This window comes from Bombus fervidus, chromosome 4 (assembly GCF_041682495.2).
Source record: "Bombus fervidus isolate BK054 chromosome 4, iyBomFerv1, whole genome shotgun sequence".
NCBI classification, from domain to species: domain Eukaryota; kingdom Metazoa; phylum Arthropoda; class Insecta; order Hymenoptera; family Apidae; genus Bombus; species Bombus fervidus.
In genome coordinates this window covers 16,858,136-16,874,166 of record NC_091520.1, presented here as the reverse complement: position 1 = coordinate 16,874,166, position 16,031 = coordinate 16,858,136, and the positions used below count along the sequence as shown (strand labels likewise).

General features: G+C 36.3%; 2 protein-coding genes across 4 annotated transcripts; both read left to right on the top strand.

Annotated features, from left to right (window-relative positions):
• Positions 1-135: 135 nt before the first annotated feature.
• Cdc27 (cell division cycle protein 27) lies at positions 136-4,612 on the top strand. The gene is made up of 13 exons (XM_072001780.1): positions 136-312; positions 842-917; positions 1,001-1,148; positions 1,216-1,596; positions 1,658-1,982; positions 2,073-2,261; positions 2,383-2,629; positions 2,743-2,923; positions 3,000-3,225; positions 3,344-3,471; positions 3,568-3,889; positions 3,979-4,126; positions 4,241-4,612. The coding sequence occupies exons 1-13, from the start codon at positions 289-291 to the stop codon at positions 4,366-4,368; spliced, it is 2,523 nt and encodes an 840-aa protein (XP_071857881.1). The 5' UTR covers positions 136-288; the 3' UTR covers positions 4,369-4,612.
• Positions 4,613-4,812: 200 nt separating this feature from the next.
• Positions 4,813-15,244, top strand: LOC139986472 (phosphotriesterase-related protein). Of its 3 annotated transcripts, none has more exons than XM_072001851.1 (8): positions 4,813-5,022; positions 11,380-11,485; positions 11,768-11,927; positions 12,508-12,698; positions 13,431-13,583; positions 13,877-14,041; positions 14,249-14,469; positions 14,999-15,244. In XM_072001851.1, exons 2-8 carry the CDS (start codon positions 11,455-11,457, stop codon positions 15,128-15,130), a joined length of 1,053 nt encoding a protein of 350 aa, XP_071857952.1. In that variant the 5' UTR covers positions 4,813-5,022; positions 11,380-11,454; the 3' UTR covers positions 15,131-15,244. The 3 variants fall into 3 exon arrangements, with proteins under 3 accessions (XP_071857952.1, XP_071857951.1, XP_071857950.1); XM_072001850.1 differs by lacking the exon at positions 4,813-5,022 and adding an exon at positions 6,554-7,275; XM_072001849.1 differs by lacking the exon at positions 4,813-5,022 and adding an exon at positions 11,073-11,307.
• Positions 15,245-16,031: the final 787 nt, after the last annotated feature.

The window sequence follows — 16,031 nt, the reverse complement described above, 5'->3', positions numbered from 1 at the left end:
TAAAATTTATATTTGTAGAAAAAGTAATTTCTGTTGAAAGTATTTAACTCTTGAAGATAGCTTTAGTTCTTCTACAAATACACTATTAATTCCTTATGGAATTGACATTCCTCTAATGTTGGTAAACCTTGGTTCTGAAGTTAGTTGTTCACTTCAAAAGAATCGGAGCAAAGATGGACTCCTAAGAAATTTTTATACACACCAGTCATTCGACTTTGGATTTTCTTCATTAAATTTTCTTGAAACGTTCGAGATTATTCTTATATGACCAAGTCTGCCGTGTGAACGATGATTGTACAGGAGCCAGTGCAGGTAAAGTTGATTAAGTTTGAGAAATAACTGGCAGTGACGTGTGATTTTCTATCTGGACGCATCATCCACACTTATTGATACTGACATGAGAAATTGAAAACCGTTTACACGCATGTTTGTTATTCAACAGAAAATTGATTTTCAATTCTGTGCGATATTTTATGATGTTTCGTTACTTTCGCGATATTCTACCATTAATCAGGTTATCAAGATTCTAGTTTATTTGATATTGAATATATTCTTATGTGAGGGTGAACTTCTTTAGGGTTGTTTGCTTTTGCGAAATGGACGTAAACGGGAGGGGATATGACTATAAATAAGTACAAACCTTTATGACGTTTATGAATCTTTTGTATTTTGTACATAAACCAATAAATTTTTATGAGTGTTAGCATGTTTCTTTGTGTATTAGAAGTTAACAACAAATATGATGTATGTACTTTTGTATTTGTAAAAGTATGATTAAATGTTTTTGTCACTATGTGTATTTGTGTGTTATGTCAATATATTCTAACATGTATGATTACAGGCGGCCATATGGCATTGTTTAAATCATTATGCTTATCCAGATGCAATATTTTTAGCAGAAAGGTTGTGTGCAGAAGGCAAGGTTTTTTAATTATAATTTTTATAACATTCAATTTATCTCTTGATATCTTTTAATTATGATATTATATTGTCATTTTAGTTGACTCAGAGGAAACTTTATTTCTTTTGGCAACATGTTATTATAGATCAGGGCGAGTTAGACAAGCTTATGCACTACTTTCCAAGAAAGCTCCAAATTCTGCACAATGCAGATTTCTTTTAGCCAAATGTTGTTATGATTTAGAGAAGTAAGTATTAAATTGTTCCATTTTGTTATTTTAATGTATCTATATAATTTGATATTTTAATTACCAGATATGCAGAAGCAGAAGCTGTGATAATTGGGGGATATTATAAACAGCTGAAAAATCTGGAAGAAATAGCAATTCAATTTGGAGAACATGCATGCTTCTCGCTTCAGATTATAGCAAAGATTTATTATAAGATGATGCGTACAGCAAAGGGAAATGATGCGCATAAATTGGCTTTGAAGCTAAATCCATTTCTTTGGCATTCATTTGAGGAATTATGTAATGTTGGTGAAGTAGTAGATCCTACAAAAATTTTTCAGTTAGATAAATTAGATAATTTTGCAATGTGCCATGGTAGTACACCTACTCCCATTTATGCAACTGAATCTGATCTCATTGTACCTACAAATAATTCAAATGGTACACCTACAAATGGCACTACTGTGTAAGTATGCAATTTTTAAAGTATTTAAATAATTTTATATTATATTATTTGTATTTTATAGTACCCCTGCACAAATCACAATGGCATCAACTATAATTAATGGCGTTGGACCTGGTATACGATTATATTCTCCTGTAGATGAAAGTCCACAAAGTTTACCTACGCATTATAATAATTGTCCTTCAATATCGCCAAGAGCTAAACTTCCACGGTATCGTAGTATGTTCAATAATACAATGAGCCCACTTACTCCAAGTTTTGGTATTTTACCATTGGAAAGCAATACACCTGAACCAACAGTTTTACCTTCACATACTACTCTTACAGAAGCTAATGATCAGAAAAGTCTAGCAAAACGTGTTAGCAGTTTAAGGGCTCATGTAGGGGTAAGATTTAAGTTGCAACCATTTGATTTATAAATGCATATATATATGCCGTAATATACTAAATTATATAGAAAATATTTTAACCTGCAGCAGTTAATGTCAAGGAAGGAAACTCCTTTACAGCAAGGGAAACCAGTTTTTTCTCAATCTGGAAATACGAGTAATAACGCTAATATTGTAACAGCTACACCTACCACTCCAACACCAGCTCCACCAACACTGCAAGGTACCAATGTTAGACGTTCCTCAAGGCTCTTCAGTCACAGCTATTCAGTCAAGGTAGATTTATTTGTTTTATTATAATTTTTTGTTCTTAACTGTGTGGTATTGTATGATATTGTAGGTACATTCAGTGTTATAGTATTATAACTATACTCAAAATAATTTTTTTCTTTATTAGGAAAATAATAAATCTCCAAATAGAAATAAATTTGCTACTCCAAAGTCTCCGTCTCGCAAAACAAAAGCTAGACTTTCAAAAACTAACTTAAATAAAGCTAACTTTAATGAATTAAATGAGAGAAATCGAAATGAAAAAGAAAAAACTGAAACGATTACATCAGAAAAAGCTGTAGCTAATGTAAATGCATTAAACAATCAAGGTAGTACTAATGTCTGTGCAGTAACACTCCAGAAACAATGTGCTGGTATGTTATCAATATTATAACTTCGTTTTGGAAGAAATTATTTTTTCTCAACAGTTTATGTATTATGTATATATGCGTGTATATACACATATATATTTCTTTCTTTTCTTCAGAGGGTTTAATGTCATTGCTACAAGAATTGGGAGAGGCATATCAACATTTAAGTCAATTTAATTGTACCCAAGCTGTTGAAATATTAAGTGTTCTTCCAGCACGACATTATAATACAGGATGGGTATTATCTATGTTAGCTCGTGCACATTTTGAAATGGTAGATTATAAGAAAGCTGCTAGGTTGGTGTCCACTAAACTGTAAAATTAAAAAGTTGAAATAGTTGATAAGAAATTCTAACTCACTATTTTTTGGTAGTTACTTCGCTGAAGTGAGGCAGTTGGAACCTCAAAGGACTGAACTTATGGAAATTTATAGTACAGTTTTGTGGCATTTGCATGCTGAAGTGCAACTGTCTACTCTAGCACAAGAACTTGTTTCCGAAGATCGTAATTCTCCAGCAGCTTGGTGCGCTACAGGAAATCTGTTTTCTGCACAAACTGAGCATGAAACTGCAATTAAATTCTTTCAAAGAGCTATTCAAGTACGTTGTTTATTTGTACACTTTAATATTAACGGAGATTTTAATTTTCGTTTTACATTTTTTTATATAGTGATAAATTTGTCAGTTGAGATGCAAATTTTATTTTTCAAATGTATAGGTAGATCCCAATTTTCCATATGCCTACACACTGCTTGGTCATGAGTATGTTCTTACAGAAGAATTGGATAAGGCAATTACTGCATTTCGTAACGCTATCAGACTTGATCCTAGGCATTATAATGCATGGTAAGTTTAATCGAAGAAATTGTTTAGGAAATTACAAGATATTTTATAACGAGATAATTGTATTATTTTACATATGTTGTTTATATTATTTTATAGGTTTGGATTAGGGACAATATTCTCTAAACAGGAACAATATAGTCTAGCAGAATTGCATTTTCAACGCGCTTTACAAATTAGTCCACAGAATTCGGCAATAATGTGTCACATTGGTGTTGTGCAACATGCACTGAAGAAAACTGATGAAGCTTTAAAGACTCTGAATACTGCAATTGCAAATGATCCTGATAATATGTTATGCAAATTTCATCGTGCAAGTATCAACTTCTCAATTGGTCGGCATGCGGAAGCACTTAGGGAATTTGAGGAATTAAAAAATATTGTACCCAAAGAGTCTCTAGTCTATTATTCAATAGGGAAAGTAAGCATTGCTATGTTCTTTTTTTTTTTTTTTTTTTTTGTCATTACATTCTATATTCTTTTACTTAAGTTGTTTTTTTTTTTCATTAGGTACATAAAAAGTTGGGTAATACCGATCTTGCACTAATGTACTTTAGTTGGGCGACGGACTTAGATCCAAAGGGTGTTAATAGTCAAATGAAAGAAGCTATATTAGGTCCAGGTCAAGGAGACGAAGAATCTCCAGCGACTCAATCAGGTAATTAGCATAATATTCAACGTATAAATTTTACATAAACGAAACTTTACTACGTAAAACTTATTAACATTGTTAACGTGTTATGGTATCATTTATGTACACATATACGTATAGACGAACAGCAGATGCAGAGTAATTCGATGGAACAAGAGATTGATACTAGTAGAGAAGCAAGTGCCGCGAGGCTCGCCGCAAATGTCTCAGTTGAAGCTCATGCCGATGATAGCGACGATAGTTTATGAAGATATCCTATTGTGTGCAAGATTGCTATAAAATGAAGCATTATTGCGCGTCACCATTTACTTTTGTATTGATCGATACGATCAATTTTTCAACTAATTTAGCTCATTGTGGATCCATACTTTCGCGTGCACTCGTCAATTTCGTCTGAGCAGTGCTATTATTATCTTTAATATTTATATCGTTTCCGTAGACTTTTAGTAGTGCTACGTCTGTTTGAGAAGCTAAAAAGTAAGCTAAACGCTATTCTCTGGGTCGTTTATTTTTTATTACATTTGTCGGAAAAGAAAGAAGGTACTTTTGGATGATCGATAGTTTTTTGAGAGAAAGTGTGTGCGTGCGCGTGCGCGCGCACTTGTGAGTGAGTGAGTGAGTGAGTGAATGAGAGAGAAAAAGAGAAAAGAGGAAAGCATGAGAGAGAGAGAGAGAGAGAGAGAAAGAGAGAGAGAGAGAGAGAGAGAGAGAGAGGGTGAGAGAGGTTCAGCAATATCTATTTCATCGATTTTGTACATTACGCGTTTCACTGTATATTTTTTACAATTGCTTGTCTTACTTTTATATATATATATATGTTCGAGTGTTTAATGATTTTCATTAAGGATTGAGTACAGACTGTATTGCGTTGAAGTATGAACGAGTGTAAACGTAAGCATGTCGTAAGTAGATAGGAAATATAATTAATTAACTGAGTAAATAAGTATGGAAAAGTGTAAATGTAAATTATTATTACTATATTATCACCATTAGTGCTACAAGTACTATTATTCATATAATTACCGTTGCTGATTTAGTGATCATGAAAACATACAAACAACAAAAAGAATATTTTTGGCCATGTTAGTGGTCATTGGACGATCGTGCAATTCTCGTCGTGAAGTAGTCACCGTTGGATTGATCTTGGAATTGGTTTCATCATGGATAGATTGTTTTATGCACGATGTAATGCACTGTTGTGCAATGGGTAATAATAATTCTAGACAAAAAGACAGAACACGCGTGCTATCTTTAATTTCTCATATTATAATTATGGTACTGTGAAAACTTTGAATGTTGTATGAAGATTACCTTCCGCTATCTATCTAATCTAAACATTATTTAGATCGACATTACATCAATGAGTTCTCTTAGTATAAATACACAAATGGACACAGACGAAGTGATAGCACACTTGAAAAATATAAGCTTATATTTCATATTACATAAGTTATAAATACAAAAGTATATAAATAACGTAGTTATAGATGTTTTTAATGATGTGCAGAGCCTCCATGGTTATCAATTACTTCAGTCATCCTGATTGATAAGGATTTATACAAGACATTAATTGTGCATTGGAAAATATTTTCCAATTCTCTTTTATTGCAGGATTTTGAATCGTGCAAATCTTCGAATTGTCTGCCTTCTGTGTAGATAGCTCGTAATAGCAATCTACAATAGTTCTCAATGATATCGAAGTTCGAGGAACACGCTGGCCATCGAAGAACGGAAATTTTCTCATTTGAAAAATATTCTTGAATAATTTTTGCCATAAGCACAGCAGCATTATCTTGCTGGAACATATATTCTGGATTAGCAATTTATTCTGCATACTTGTCAATGTGACTTTTTATTAATTGCAGGTAAATCGTACTATTTATTTTTCTTAATGGTTCTTTTCGAATATCTCGATAATAGTACGAACATGCGAGTGGACCATCCAAGTTGAACCGTTTCTCATCGATAAAGATAACTTTTCTTCGGTGTACATGTTTCTTCGCAGATGCCAGTCGTCCTTTCTTATGTTTCGTTGTTAATCGCCTGTATTTTTGTCCGATCTGTAATTGTTTGTGGCACACGACAAACGTTTTGACCGTTAGTTTCTATCCTAGCTTCGCGGACGATTTCTCTCGCAGTGGTACAATAGTTTGTGATGCAGTACGGAGTATTGTCCTTGTCTCGCGTTAAGATAGTGCTGCTAGTCTTCCATTAGCATAGGTATCTTTTTACCATAGGCATTTTACATCTTTTAATAAATTATAAACGACTTTGATTGATTTCCATCGTTATATCTGTAATCGTTAGTCTTCGCCTTTTTAAAACGAGAGTCGTGTTTATTTCATTGTTACTCAACAATTTTTGCCACAACCCATCGTGAAAATATCGATTTTACAAAGAACGTCTTAATTACTATACTTCAAGAAGGTTTTCATTTTGTCAGGTCTTTTTCTATTTATACCATTATACATATCGCCGATCTAAGTTATGTTTACGTATTCGTTGAAGATAGTCGTCTTCCCACACGTTCAAAGTTTTTGCGCTACGATAATCTTAATACGAGAAATTAGAGATGGCACGCGTGTACTATTCGTTCGTCTTAGAGCGTAGGTCTAAACGATTCTGAGGACCATAAGCGAGTCGGAAGTCTTTTTTCCCTACTCGCGAGTGTTCATCGAAATATCATGAAAGTCTATGTCATATATTTACCAATGACAGACCCAGTTATTGTTCTGAATGAAGTATACGTTATACGATCACGAACTTTTTGCTGTACAGTAGTTAACGATCACTTTTAATTCTGGTGTGCCTTAAACATATCCAACTTGTTTCTCCCTTGTGTCACACAAACTTCGTATTATCTCGATTAAACGTTATATTGATTCTTATACTTCGATGAGCGTTGGAAACACGTGTTTCTAACGATCACTTTGTTCGGAATAAGTTGGGTGATCCGATACGTAAACACATGTCATAGACTTTTCGGTGGTGTTCAACTGTCGGAATATTATTTAATTGTATGCGACAAGAATCTCTTTATCACGATATGATACGCTGCACGACGGTATCTGGTGTTCATGTTCATAAGAAAATATATGTGCCGTATATTAGGCGCGTTAACGATGCGTTATTGTGTTACCAGATTCTACGTAAAGGTATGCATTCTAATGACGACAATGATTTCTGATATGTGCTGCATGAAAAAGTGCACGAGAAGCTCGTAGCATTTTATATTGTATACATTCGAAGGAAAGAGAGATAACGAAAAAGGAATAGACGAATTGCCGACTGAAATCTGTATATATATAATATATAAGTATAGATATATGTGATACGGCATCTCGTCCCATTAATTTTTTCAATTTAAGCACATCCCATGTTTTTTTTTTTCTTTTTTTTTTCTTTTTCTTTTACAAATTATCGTTTATTCGTTTGTTGAATTTCCCTTGTAAACGTAGTTTGGAATAATGATTTATTAATATTCCCGGTGGACTGAAGACGACTGTATATTTCTCATTTTTCTGTTTTATTCTTAGATTTATGATTCCTGTACAAAGTTGAGAAACGATGAATTTTATAGCGTTCAGAAGCACTGTGAAAAAAGACACGAAACTCGGGCTATTTCTTCTTTTCTTTTTTCTTGTTAGTTTGTAATGTATGTATTTCTTTTTCTCTTCCGTGTAAGGAGGGAGATATAAAAAAAAAATTACATTGAGATTTGTAAGTATAATACAAAATTATTGCGCGCGTAATTCAACCAAAGAGAATTTCTACGACGAAGCTGACAAGCTCTTTAATTAAAGAAAACCATTCGACAATTTTATCGGCTTCGAATTCAGATACGCTTGATGATTTTGATTCTCATTACGATAATTTTCTTCTTCTTTCTATTTCATTTAATTTTATTTATTTATTCGTTTATCGTTATTAAACGATTTTTTCTCTCCATACTCGATGAAACGAAAGTAACACGACTATCCGAGCGAATGATCGAAGCTTCTTCCCTTTGACTTATCCTCGACTGTTGCCTACAACTCATCGATACGCTTTTTAGTTGTAAGGTACAGATAAGGGGGAGAAATAGGAAAAGAGAAAAGTAACAACGTCGTACAAACGGGTTAACGTTCTACGAAATTGTATAAACGGGTCGTTACGAAACGTTTCATTTCTTCGCCGTGTGTTTTTGCTTTGCCTATCCAAGTCTTGTAATGGCAGTTGGACAGAGTCGAAAGTTGCAGTAATTTCTTTGTCGTGTTACTCGTTGCGAAAGATGTATGTGCAAAATAAAGGCCTGCACTTTGTATAAAGCGTTACTTTCTTTCTAATCTCCGATATCGTAAAATGGGGGCTAATAATAATAAAGGGATACTTAGAATAAAAGTAACAAATAATTCATTTGTAACGACTCATAAGAAATTGTTAGACAAATATCATCTATTTTTATGTTTCTCGACAGGAAAAGCAAAGAAAATTGCATTTTTCTATGCGAACGCTATACTTTGAGAATTTTTTCGTATTAGACGTGGCGATAAGTTTTCGACCAAACACGCTGATATTAAACTAACTGAAAACGCTGAAGTTTTTACGTTACGTAGAACGATATGGCATAAAGAATTCGCCAATGACGAAAACATGAATTTGCATAAATTATCCGCGGTCTAATCGTACGATTCTGCGTTTCGAAAATTTCCGTAGTCTTTTAGTTCGTTTGATATTATTGCGTTTCGTCGAGCAATTAACAAGTACTCGCGATAGCTACGATCGACCAGTTTTGCAATAAAATTTGTCAAAACCAAGGGTTCTGTTCGGAGAAGGAACGAAGTTATAAATATGTGTAAATTTATTCGTGGTGTTGTTCCTTTTCTCCAGTTTTTATCAGTGGAAATGATAACGAGAAACAACTTGACAAACAAATATTAATTTTAATATTGAACGAACGAACATTGTTATACATATAATTATGTGATATCAGTTGAATCATTTAACAGGAAACTTTTTATCAATTATTATTAGTAAAATTCTCTAAAATATCCTTGCTCGTACGTAAAGAGCAAAGTCTGTCCGCTCGGAAACTTTTAAAATGTATTTATCTGTTATTATAAGTTAGACAAAGATACGAGAGTATCGATTGAATTTTTTCTTTTATAACGATATTAACGAACATTCTATGCGATGCGAGTGCGGAAATACTGGAAACTACATTATTGTATAAAAATAAGAATTCTGTCTTATAGAGATAATGTATATGTAAAAAAAAAAAAAATAAGTAATTAAAATAATTGAAACTAAAATGGCAGTAGGAATTTCGAAAACGATAGCTCTACCTAAATAATTAGTCAAATTGTTTATTATATTTTGAGATATAATTTATTAAAGTAATCCAAAGTATGTAACGAATATTATTAATGTAAATGTTTGGATAAAATGAATGATAATAATAAGAAACCTTGTAATTTATCCTTTTTATTTAGATTATAAGACCAACTTGGAATAAATATTCTTAAGGTTTTAATTTCATTCAACGAAATGCGGAAAAATCCGATACCAAGGAAATACGTTAATTACGTTCTGTTAGAATTTAATCTTAAAGTTAAGATTAATAATCTTTGGAAGACACAATGTTTCTGTTAAAATAATATTCAGTGATGTTTATTAAAACTACAGAACCTGATGTATATAAGCGAGCGATATAATTAACAACGTATACAAGAATCGTTGATTGTTGGCCAGTTACTCTGAGACTAGTCGCAGGTAGCGACCCATGATCCCTTAAATATTTTGAACCCTACTCTCTATACAGTAATGAGTATGACCTGTGTAAGTGTCCTGTTCAAATGCCTGTGTAGGTGCCTGTGTAAGGCTACTTATGCCTATGCGTGTAATATCCTTGTATTCCAACACGTTCCATAATTATAAAATCACCCTAATAGAGTGAAAAAAGTCAGTAGGTTGCGAATTTTCCTAAAACAATGTTTCTCGTTGTTAAGATTATTTGATGTATGCGGAATCAAAGAAACGCGTGGGTAAATTGTAAGGTATTGTAAGTATATATATATATATTGTGAATATTAAAGTACAAAGTATGGAATACAATGTAAGCTGGTCCAGATCCGCACGCTAGCAACGTTACCCTTTCCTTTTTTTTTTTTTTTTCGTGGGGAAATCATCATGGACGCCTGGCCGCCCTCTGGGGGGCGGCGGGTAGTGTCGGACTCTTACCGACTAAAACCCCACGGTGGTCTTCATGACGCTTGTCAGGAGTGTTCCGGTTCCTTTTTTTAGATTTGCTATCGCAACACTCCTTCGTCGTCGTCTCCCTTTGTTGTTGTAGGAAGCCTCTTGGTTGAGGTTGGCAGCAAGGGAGGGGGACCATTCCCTCTCTAGTGCCGCATTCCCTGGGCCGTCGTGCGAGTCTGAGGGGGAGCCCAGACCCTCCTCAGTTTGACGGCTCCTTCGCCGCGCTCTTCTATGACGGCGAAGCAATGTTACCCTGAGACTAAAAGAACCCTGAAGCCAACGTCGCACGTGTACCGCTTGTGGTCTGTCATCGACGCGTTCTTTTGTCTATGCGCTATCGATGGCCTCAACGCTTGAGAAAACCGAAGACCAGATGTAGAGTTTTCTTAGAAGTGGCGATCACTTCGACACTCGTTTATCATCGTAAGCAATTTATTATGTTTTTAAATTATTTTTATTTAAAAAATAATTCCGAAAGTTGGAGTAAGTTTAAATCTTCGAAAACCTGACTTATGCCACTATGACCTTCGATTCGTTAAATATTTTTTCATTTGATATTTTTGTCTCGGATAAAAAATGACCTCGTTACGGTAAAAAGGCTATCGTTTTATCGCCTTTGAAATTGTTTTCATGCTTCCTTCAAAGATTTCTAATTGTTATAGCGAATTATCTTTTAAAAGATAATCCTTCCCCTAGCGATCTAATTTAATCGAAATAGATTTATTTAATCTGTCCGATTATTCGGTAGACAAAGACTCGCCCAAGACCTTGTCGAAGTACGCGCGTTAAAGATCATATTTTTATTACGTAACTTACTAGTGTTACAACGTATACAAATACGAAATGTCAGTGCGTGACTAGTAGAGCAAGGAGTTGAACGTTTTCCAGCGTTTCTGTTCGCACGAATCTCAAGGACTCGATTGCAAACGGAAAAATAAGATTATTTAGGTGTGCGATACTTTTGTTACGTTATATGGTACAGACAGGAATTAATTATCTTTTCGCTTATTTCGTGTCTGCAGAAATTGTTCGGTGGTCTCTTTGTGATTTTTGAAAATCCGAATACGGAGGAAAACTGGTACATATTCGTGTGAAGCATGGCGCATGCATCCAGTTCTGTAGAAACTGGTAAAGTATACAACGTACTTGTATTAAATAATAAATTCCTTGTGCGATACTGATAATAGTACGATAGGTTCGATAGTAAAAGGACTAAAATTAAAAAAATGAATTATACATATAGATTACAAGCTATTGAATTATGTGAGTTGACGTGAAATTGTAAAATTCATATTTGTATAATTGTATAATTCGTAATTTTTACATTCTCATTCGCGTACTCATTTACATTTGTCGTTAAGTTTTGGTGGGCGTTACGATCGCGTTATTCAACTACGATCTCTTTTCAAGTTCTTGGAAAGAAAAATGCGAACCAGCTTGGAAGGACCCTCACGCACGAACATCTATCCTTGAACTTTGCCACGTTTTACGTACAGCCGCCAGGTCATTTGAAACGGTTCTTCGATGGCCAAATCGAGCTTCGAAACGTCGGAATGCTGAAACAATATCCGTAAGTGAAGAATAAGCGAAGCTCGAAATTCAAACATCGGAAAGTTACATTTTTATTTAATTGAACAGGAATTTCTATCTTTTTTTTCTCTTTTCTTTTCGTGGAGGAAATCCGCACGGACACCCGCCTCTTCTAGGGGGAAAAGCGGCGTGGTAGTGTCGGACTCCAACCGACTAAAACCTCCACGATGACCGTCCCTCTTGCGATCGAGGGGTGCCCGGGAATCGCTGGGGCGATACACCAGGCCCCCCCGCGCACAATAAATAATTGTCCGCAAATGACGCGGTGTGCTGCCATGTCACATCGCGTCCCATCCCCGGGGGCGGTCCGGACCCCCAACCGCTGTGCCCTCGTCGGCCGATCCTCTCGGGATGGGAGTCCCGCTCCCTCACCCGCTCCGCTGCCTCCTTCCGCAGCGTAACTAGCTCGCAGAAGGAGGTTACGGCCCTCCTGCGGAATTTCTATCTAAGTTTCGTTCATTCCTTTACCTACGTTCTACGAAAAGTAGCAGATCATAGCTATGGTATTGATTCAAACGAACGTAGGGAACGATTACAAAGATTTGCGTTTCTTTTCACAGTTACAGTAACCCGTATAATTTAATATACAACGATCAATGCACGGAGGAAGCTATTCTGGAGGATGTAAAATTGTACAAAGAATTTGGCGGCGGTACTATCGTGGAGAATAGTAATTATGGCTTGCAACGCAACATTCCATTCATGAGGAAAGTCAGCCAAGTGACTGGAATTAACGTCATCGCCGGAACTGGTAACGTATTTTCGCAATTTATCGACGAATACCAGATTCGTTCGTGACATATTCAGTCGTTTCGAACGTGCGAGAGCGCATCTTGATGTAACTTAAAAGATCACTCGAGACAAATTTCGCTATACGTACGTGAATAGCCATTTCGTCAAGATAGCAGGATATACAGTGACTCGGAACATCGATCGTATGCCGAGCTACCTTTCGCTCGTTAACCAGTCAGCTGTGTTTGACGAGTATACTCGTCGTCGCTTACTTGTTGCGACACGTTCTAAATACGCGCTTTTCGAAGAGATCGCAACAGCTAACCGGTTAACGCGTTACCGGTACGAATCAACGGGTGTTGGTCGAGGGTGGCGGTGATTCAGTTGGCTGCGTGTCAGTTGTTCCTTCGGATTTGGATTCGAACGAATACTATGCGTTGATTCAACGTCAAAATCCAAACATCGTTTCGGTCGAGCTAAAATTTTTATGCCAGCCTTCGCGCGCTAACAAATGCATTTTATGTAATTGCGATAATTTACATTTTACGTTTTAGCGTTGGACGTTGATGTACGTAAGTGGAGCAACTTTTTACGGTAGATGTAATGAGAGGTCAGCTAAAGTTCAGAAATTTACGGACACACGAGCATCGTGAGTCTTTGAAAGGATCATGCGACTGGATACTCTTCGAGCGAATCTCGTATTCGTTTTATTACAACGTCGAACTTGTTTCTTATCTAAATTTGCTAAAAGGTTATTACGTTAGCGCGACTCAAACTAAGGAGGATTTGCTGAAAGAAGACATGTACGATGTAATGTTGAAAGAGATGACTATTGGTTGCGAGGAGTATCCTGATGTAAAAACAGGATTCATAGGAGAAGTTGGAAGCACTTGGCCAATTACGCGTACGTATCTTGCGTTGAATGTTACTGCGAGAAATCCATAAATTCGTAGTTCAATTTTACACGATTAATTTTACACGATTTCTTTTATAATCTTTGTGGCTTGCGAAAATACCTTTTACTGCGTGAAATTAATTTGTACACGAGGTATTCCATAGGCATTCGTACGTTTCTGGTCTTAAATGATCTCCGTGTTTTCAACAGCGTAGCCCGAATCTTTTCGTATGAGCTTTTGTACGAGCAAAGTCGAATACTTTTGATTAATCGTACGAATCGTATTTCGATTTCTCGCGTAGCTTTCGAAAAACGGGCTATCCAAGCAACCGGCGAGGTCCAGCAACAATTGAAGTGCCCCGTCAGCTTTCATCCTGGAAGAAATGCCGCGGCACCCTCGGAGATAATGAGAATTTACCAAGAAGCTGGCGGCGATGCGAAAAAGGCGATTCTCTCTCATCTCGATCGTACGTGTAATCATATGCTATTAAACGATAGATATCGTTACGTTAGGCCAAGGTGGACCGAGTTCCGTAGAATTTAAATTCTAAATCGCGACAACGAGAAGTCATCAACTGTTTTATCCATATAAATCTTCATTTCGTGCATGACGTGGCACAATTGCCAATTGTTTTGCTCTTATTACCTGGTTAACACGATTCGTAAATCGACAGGAACTATACCGAGCCCCGAGGACCTTCTGGAGTTCGCCGATGACGCGAAATGTTACTGCCAGTTCGATCTTTTCGGATGCGAATGTTCCTTTTATCAGCTAAGTCCATCGGTGGATATGATTTCTGACGCGCAACGGATCGATCGTGTGAAATATTTTCGAGATGACCAAAAGCTGGATCGTGTACTCTTGAGTCACGACATTCACACGAAACACAGATTGGTACGTACTTAGACACTTTACTGAATGAATCACTAGACTGCGGACGTTTGTGCAATTTTATGTTCGTATAAATGAAACTGAAGCTAAATACGACAATCGGCACGCTTTGGATATTTTATGTACCGTGTATTTTATATGCTGTACGCCCCGCTGCTTAGGCTGACCGCCTTGCGTTCGCGTAAGGAGGTTTGCCCGCGTGCAGGGATATTCGGGCCGATTTTTAATCGTCAATAATTAAAAAACAAAGCCGAAAACGAAACTTTTTTACTCTTTATTTTCGTCTTATTTTGGTTTCAAGAATCATCCTTTAAATTTTCTGACACCTGTAACAGAACACTCTGTATATTCACGTAATAGAATCTCGAGTTTCAATTTAAATCTTTATGTATTGTATTGCGTGCGTTCTGTAGATAGACGCACCTTTAAATTTCCAAACGATGCACAAACATCCGATAGAACAAAAGAAATACGAAAAGACCCTTCTTGACTGTTCTAATGAAATGTATCGCGTTTTCATTTTTAAACGAAGATGAAATTTGGTGGACACGGATTTTCTCATATTTTGAACAACGTCGTGCCAAGAATGACGCTGAAGGGTTTCACTTCCGAAGAAATCGACACGCTGACTATTCACAATCCAAGAACTTGGTTGACGTCTTGAAGCCTTCCAGCGAGAGGTATCGCGAAATCGGAATTAAGGCGAAAGAATATTTGTATATTTCTAAAAAATTATATTTCAAATAAACTTCGTGTTGTGCATACACGTTTGCGATAAGACCGACCTTCTATTAAAACGATCAGAATTTACAAAACAGTTCAACGTTTGAACAACGTTGCATATCGGCGATTTCAATTTCCAGTACGAACCTGAAAATAGATAGAGTTTTTCTGAATTAACAGCGCGACTTGTCGAGCAACGAAGCGATACCTTGTTTGAAAAATATGTCGATGAAAATACAACGAAGATGCGCGCAAGAAAACGCCGATATCGCGATCTTCTTCGAGTACGTATCTGCGAGCGCACTTGCGTACCAGAAGCAGATTAAACGTTATCGTCCGCTTAGCGATACGGACTACGGATGACATCGAAGCGACGTTAACGTCTCGGTATTATATGTAGTTTAAATATAAATGAGTCGACTTATCCGTGGCAGCACAGAATCCACGCTGTTCCGAAGCGTCTCGATAAAATCGGCGTGGGCAGCTCGTCCGACGACGACCGTGCGGTTGCTCTCGTAACTCTTGCTAGTAACGTGTGCCACAATTTTTCACGCGACGATCGACGAAGACTGAAAGTTGTAATTTGTTCGAAAACGATGGAACAACGATGGAAGATCGCACAAGGAAAGCGCGATAAACCGCGTTTCTCAATTTTCGTTCTTCGCGCCTCTGTTTCTTGCGATACATAAATTTAGAGTTGCGCCAGCGGATGCAAAATACGAAGATTATCTGTACGAATGTTTTTATTCGCGCTTTATTCTCTTGCACCTTTGTCAAGGAAAAAAGGAAGCTAAACGAATACGAAATACGATGTCGCAGCAATTACCAAAGACATCTGTTGT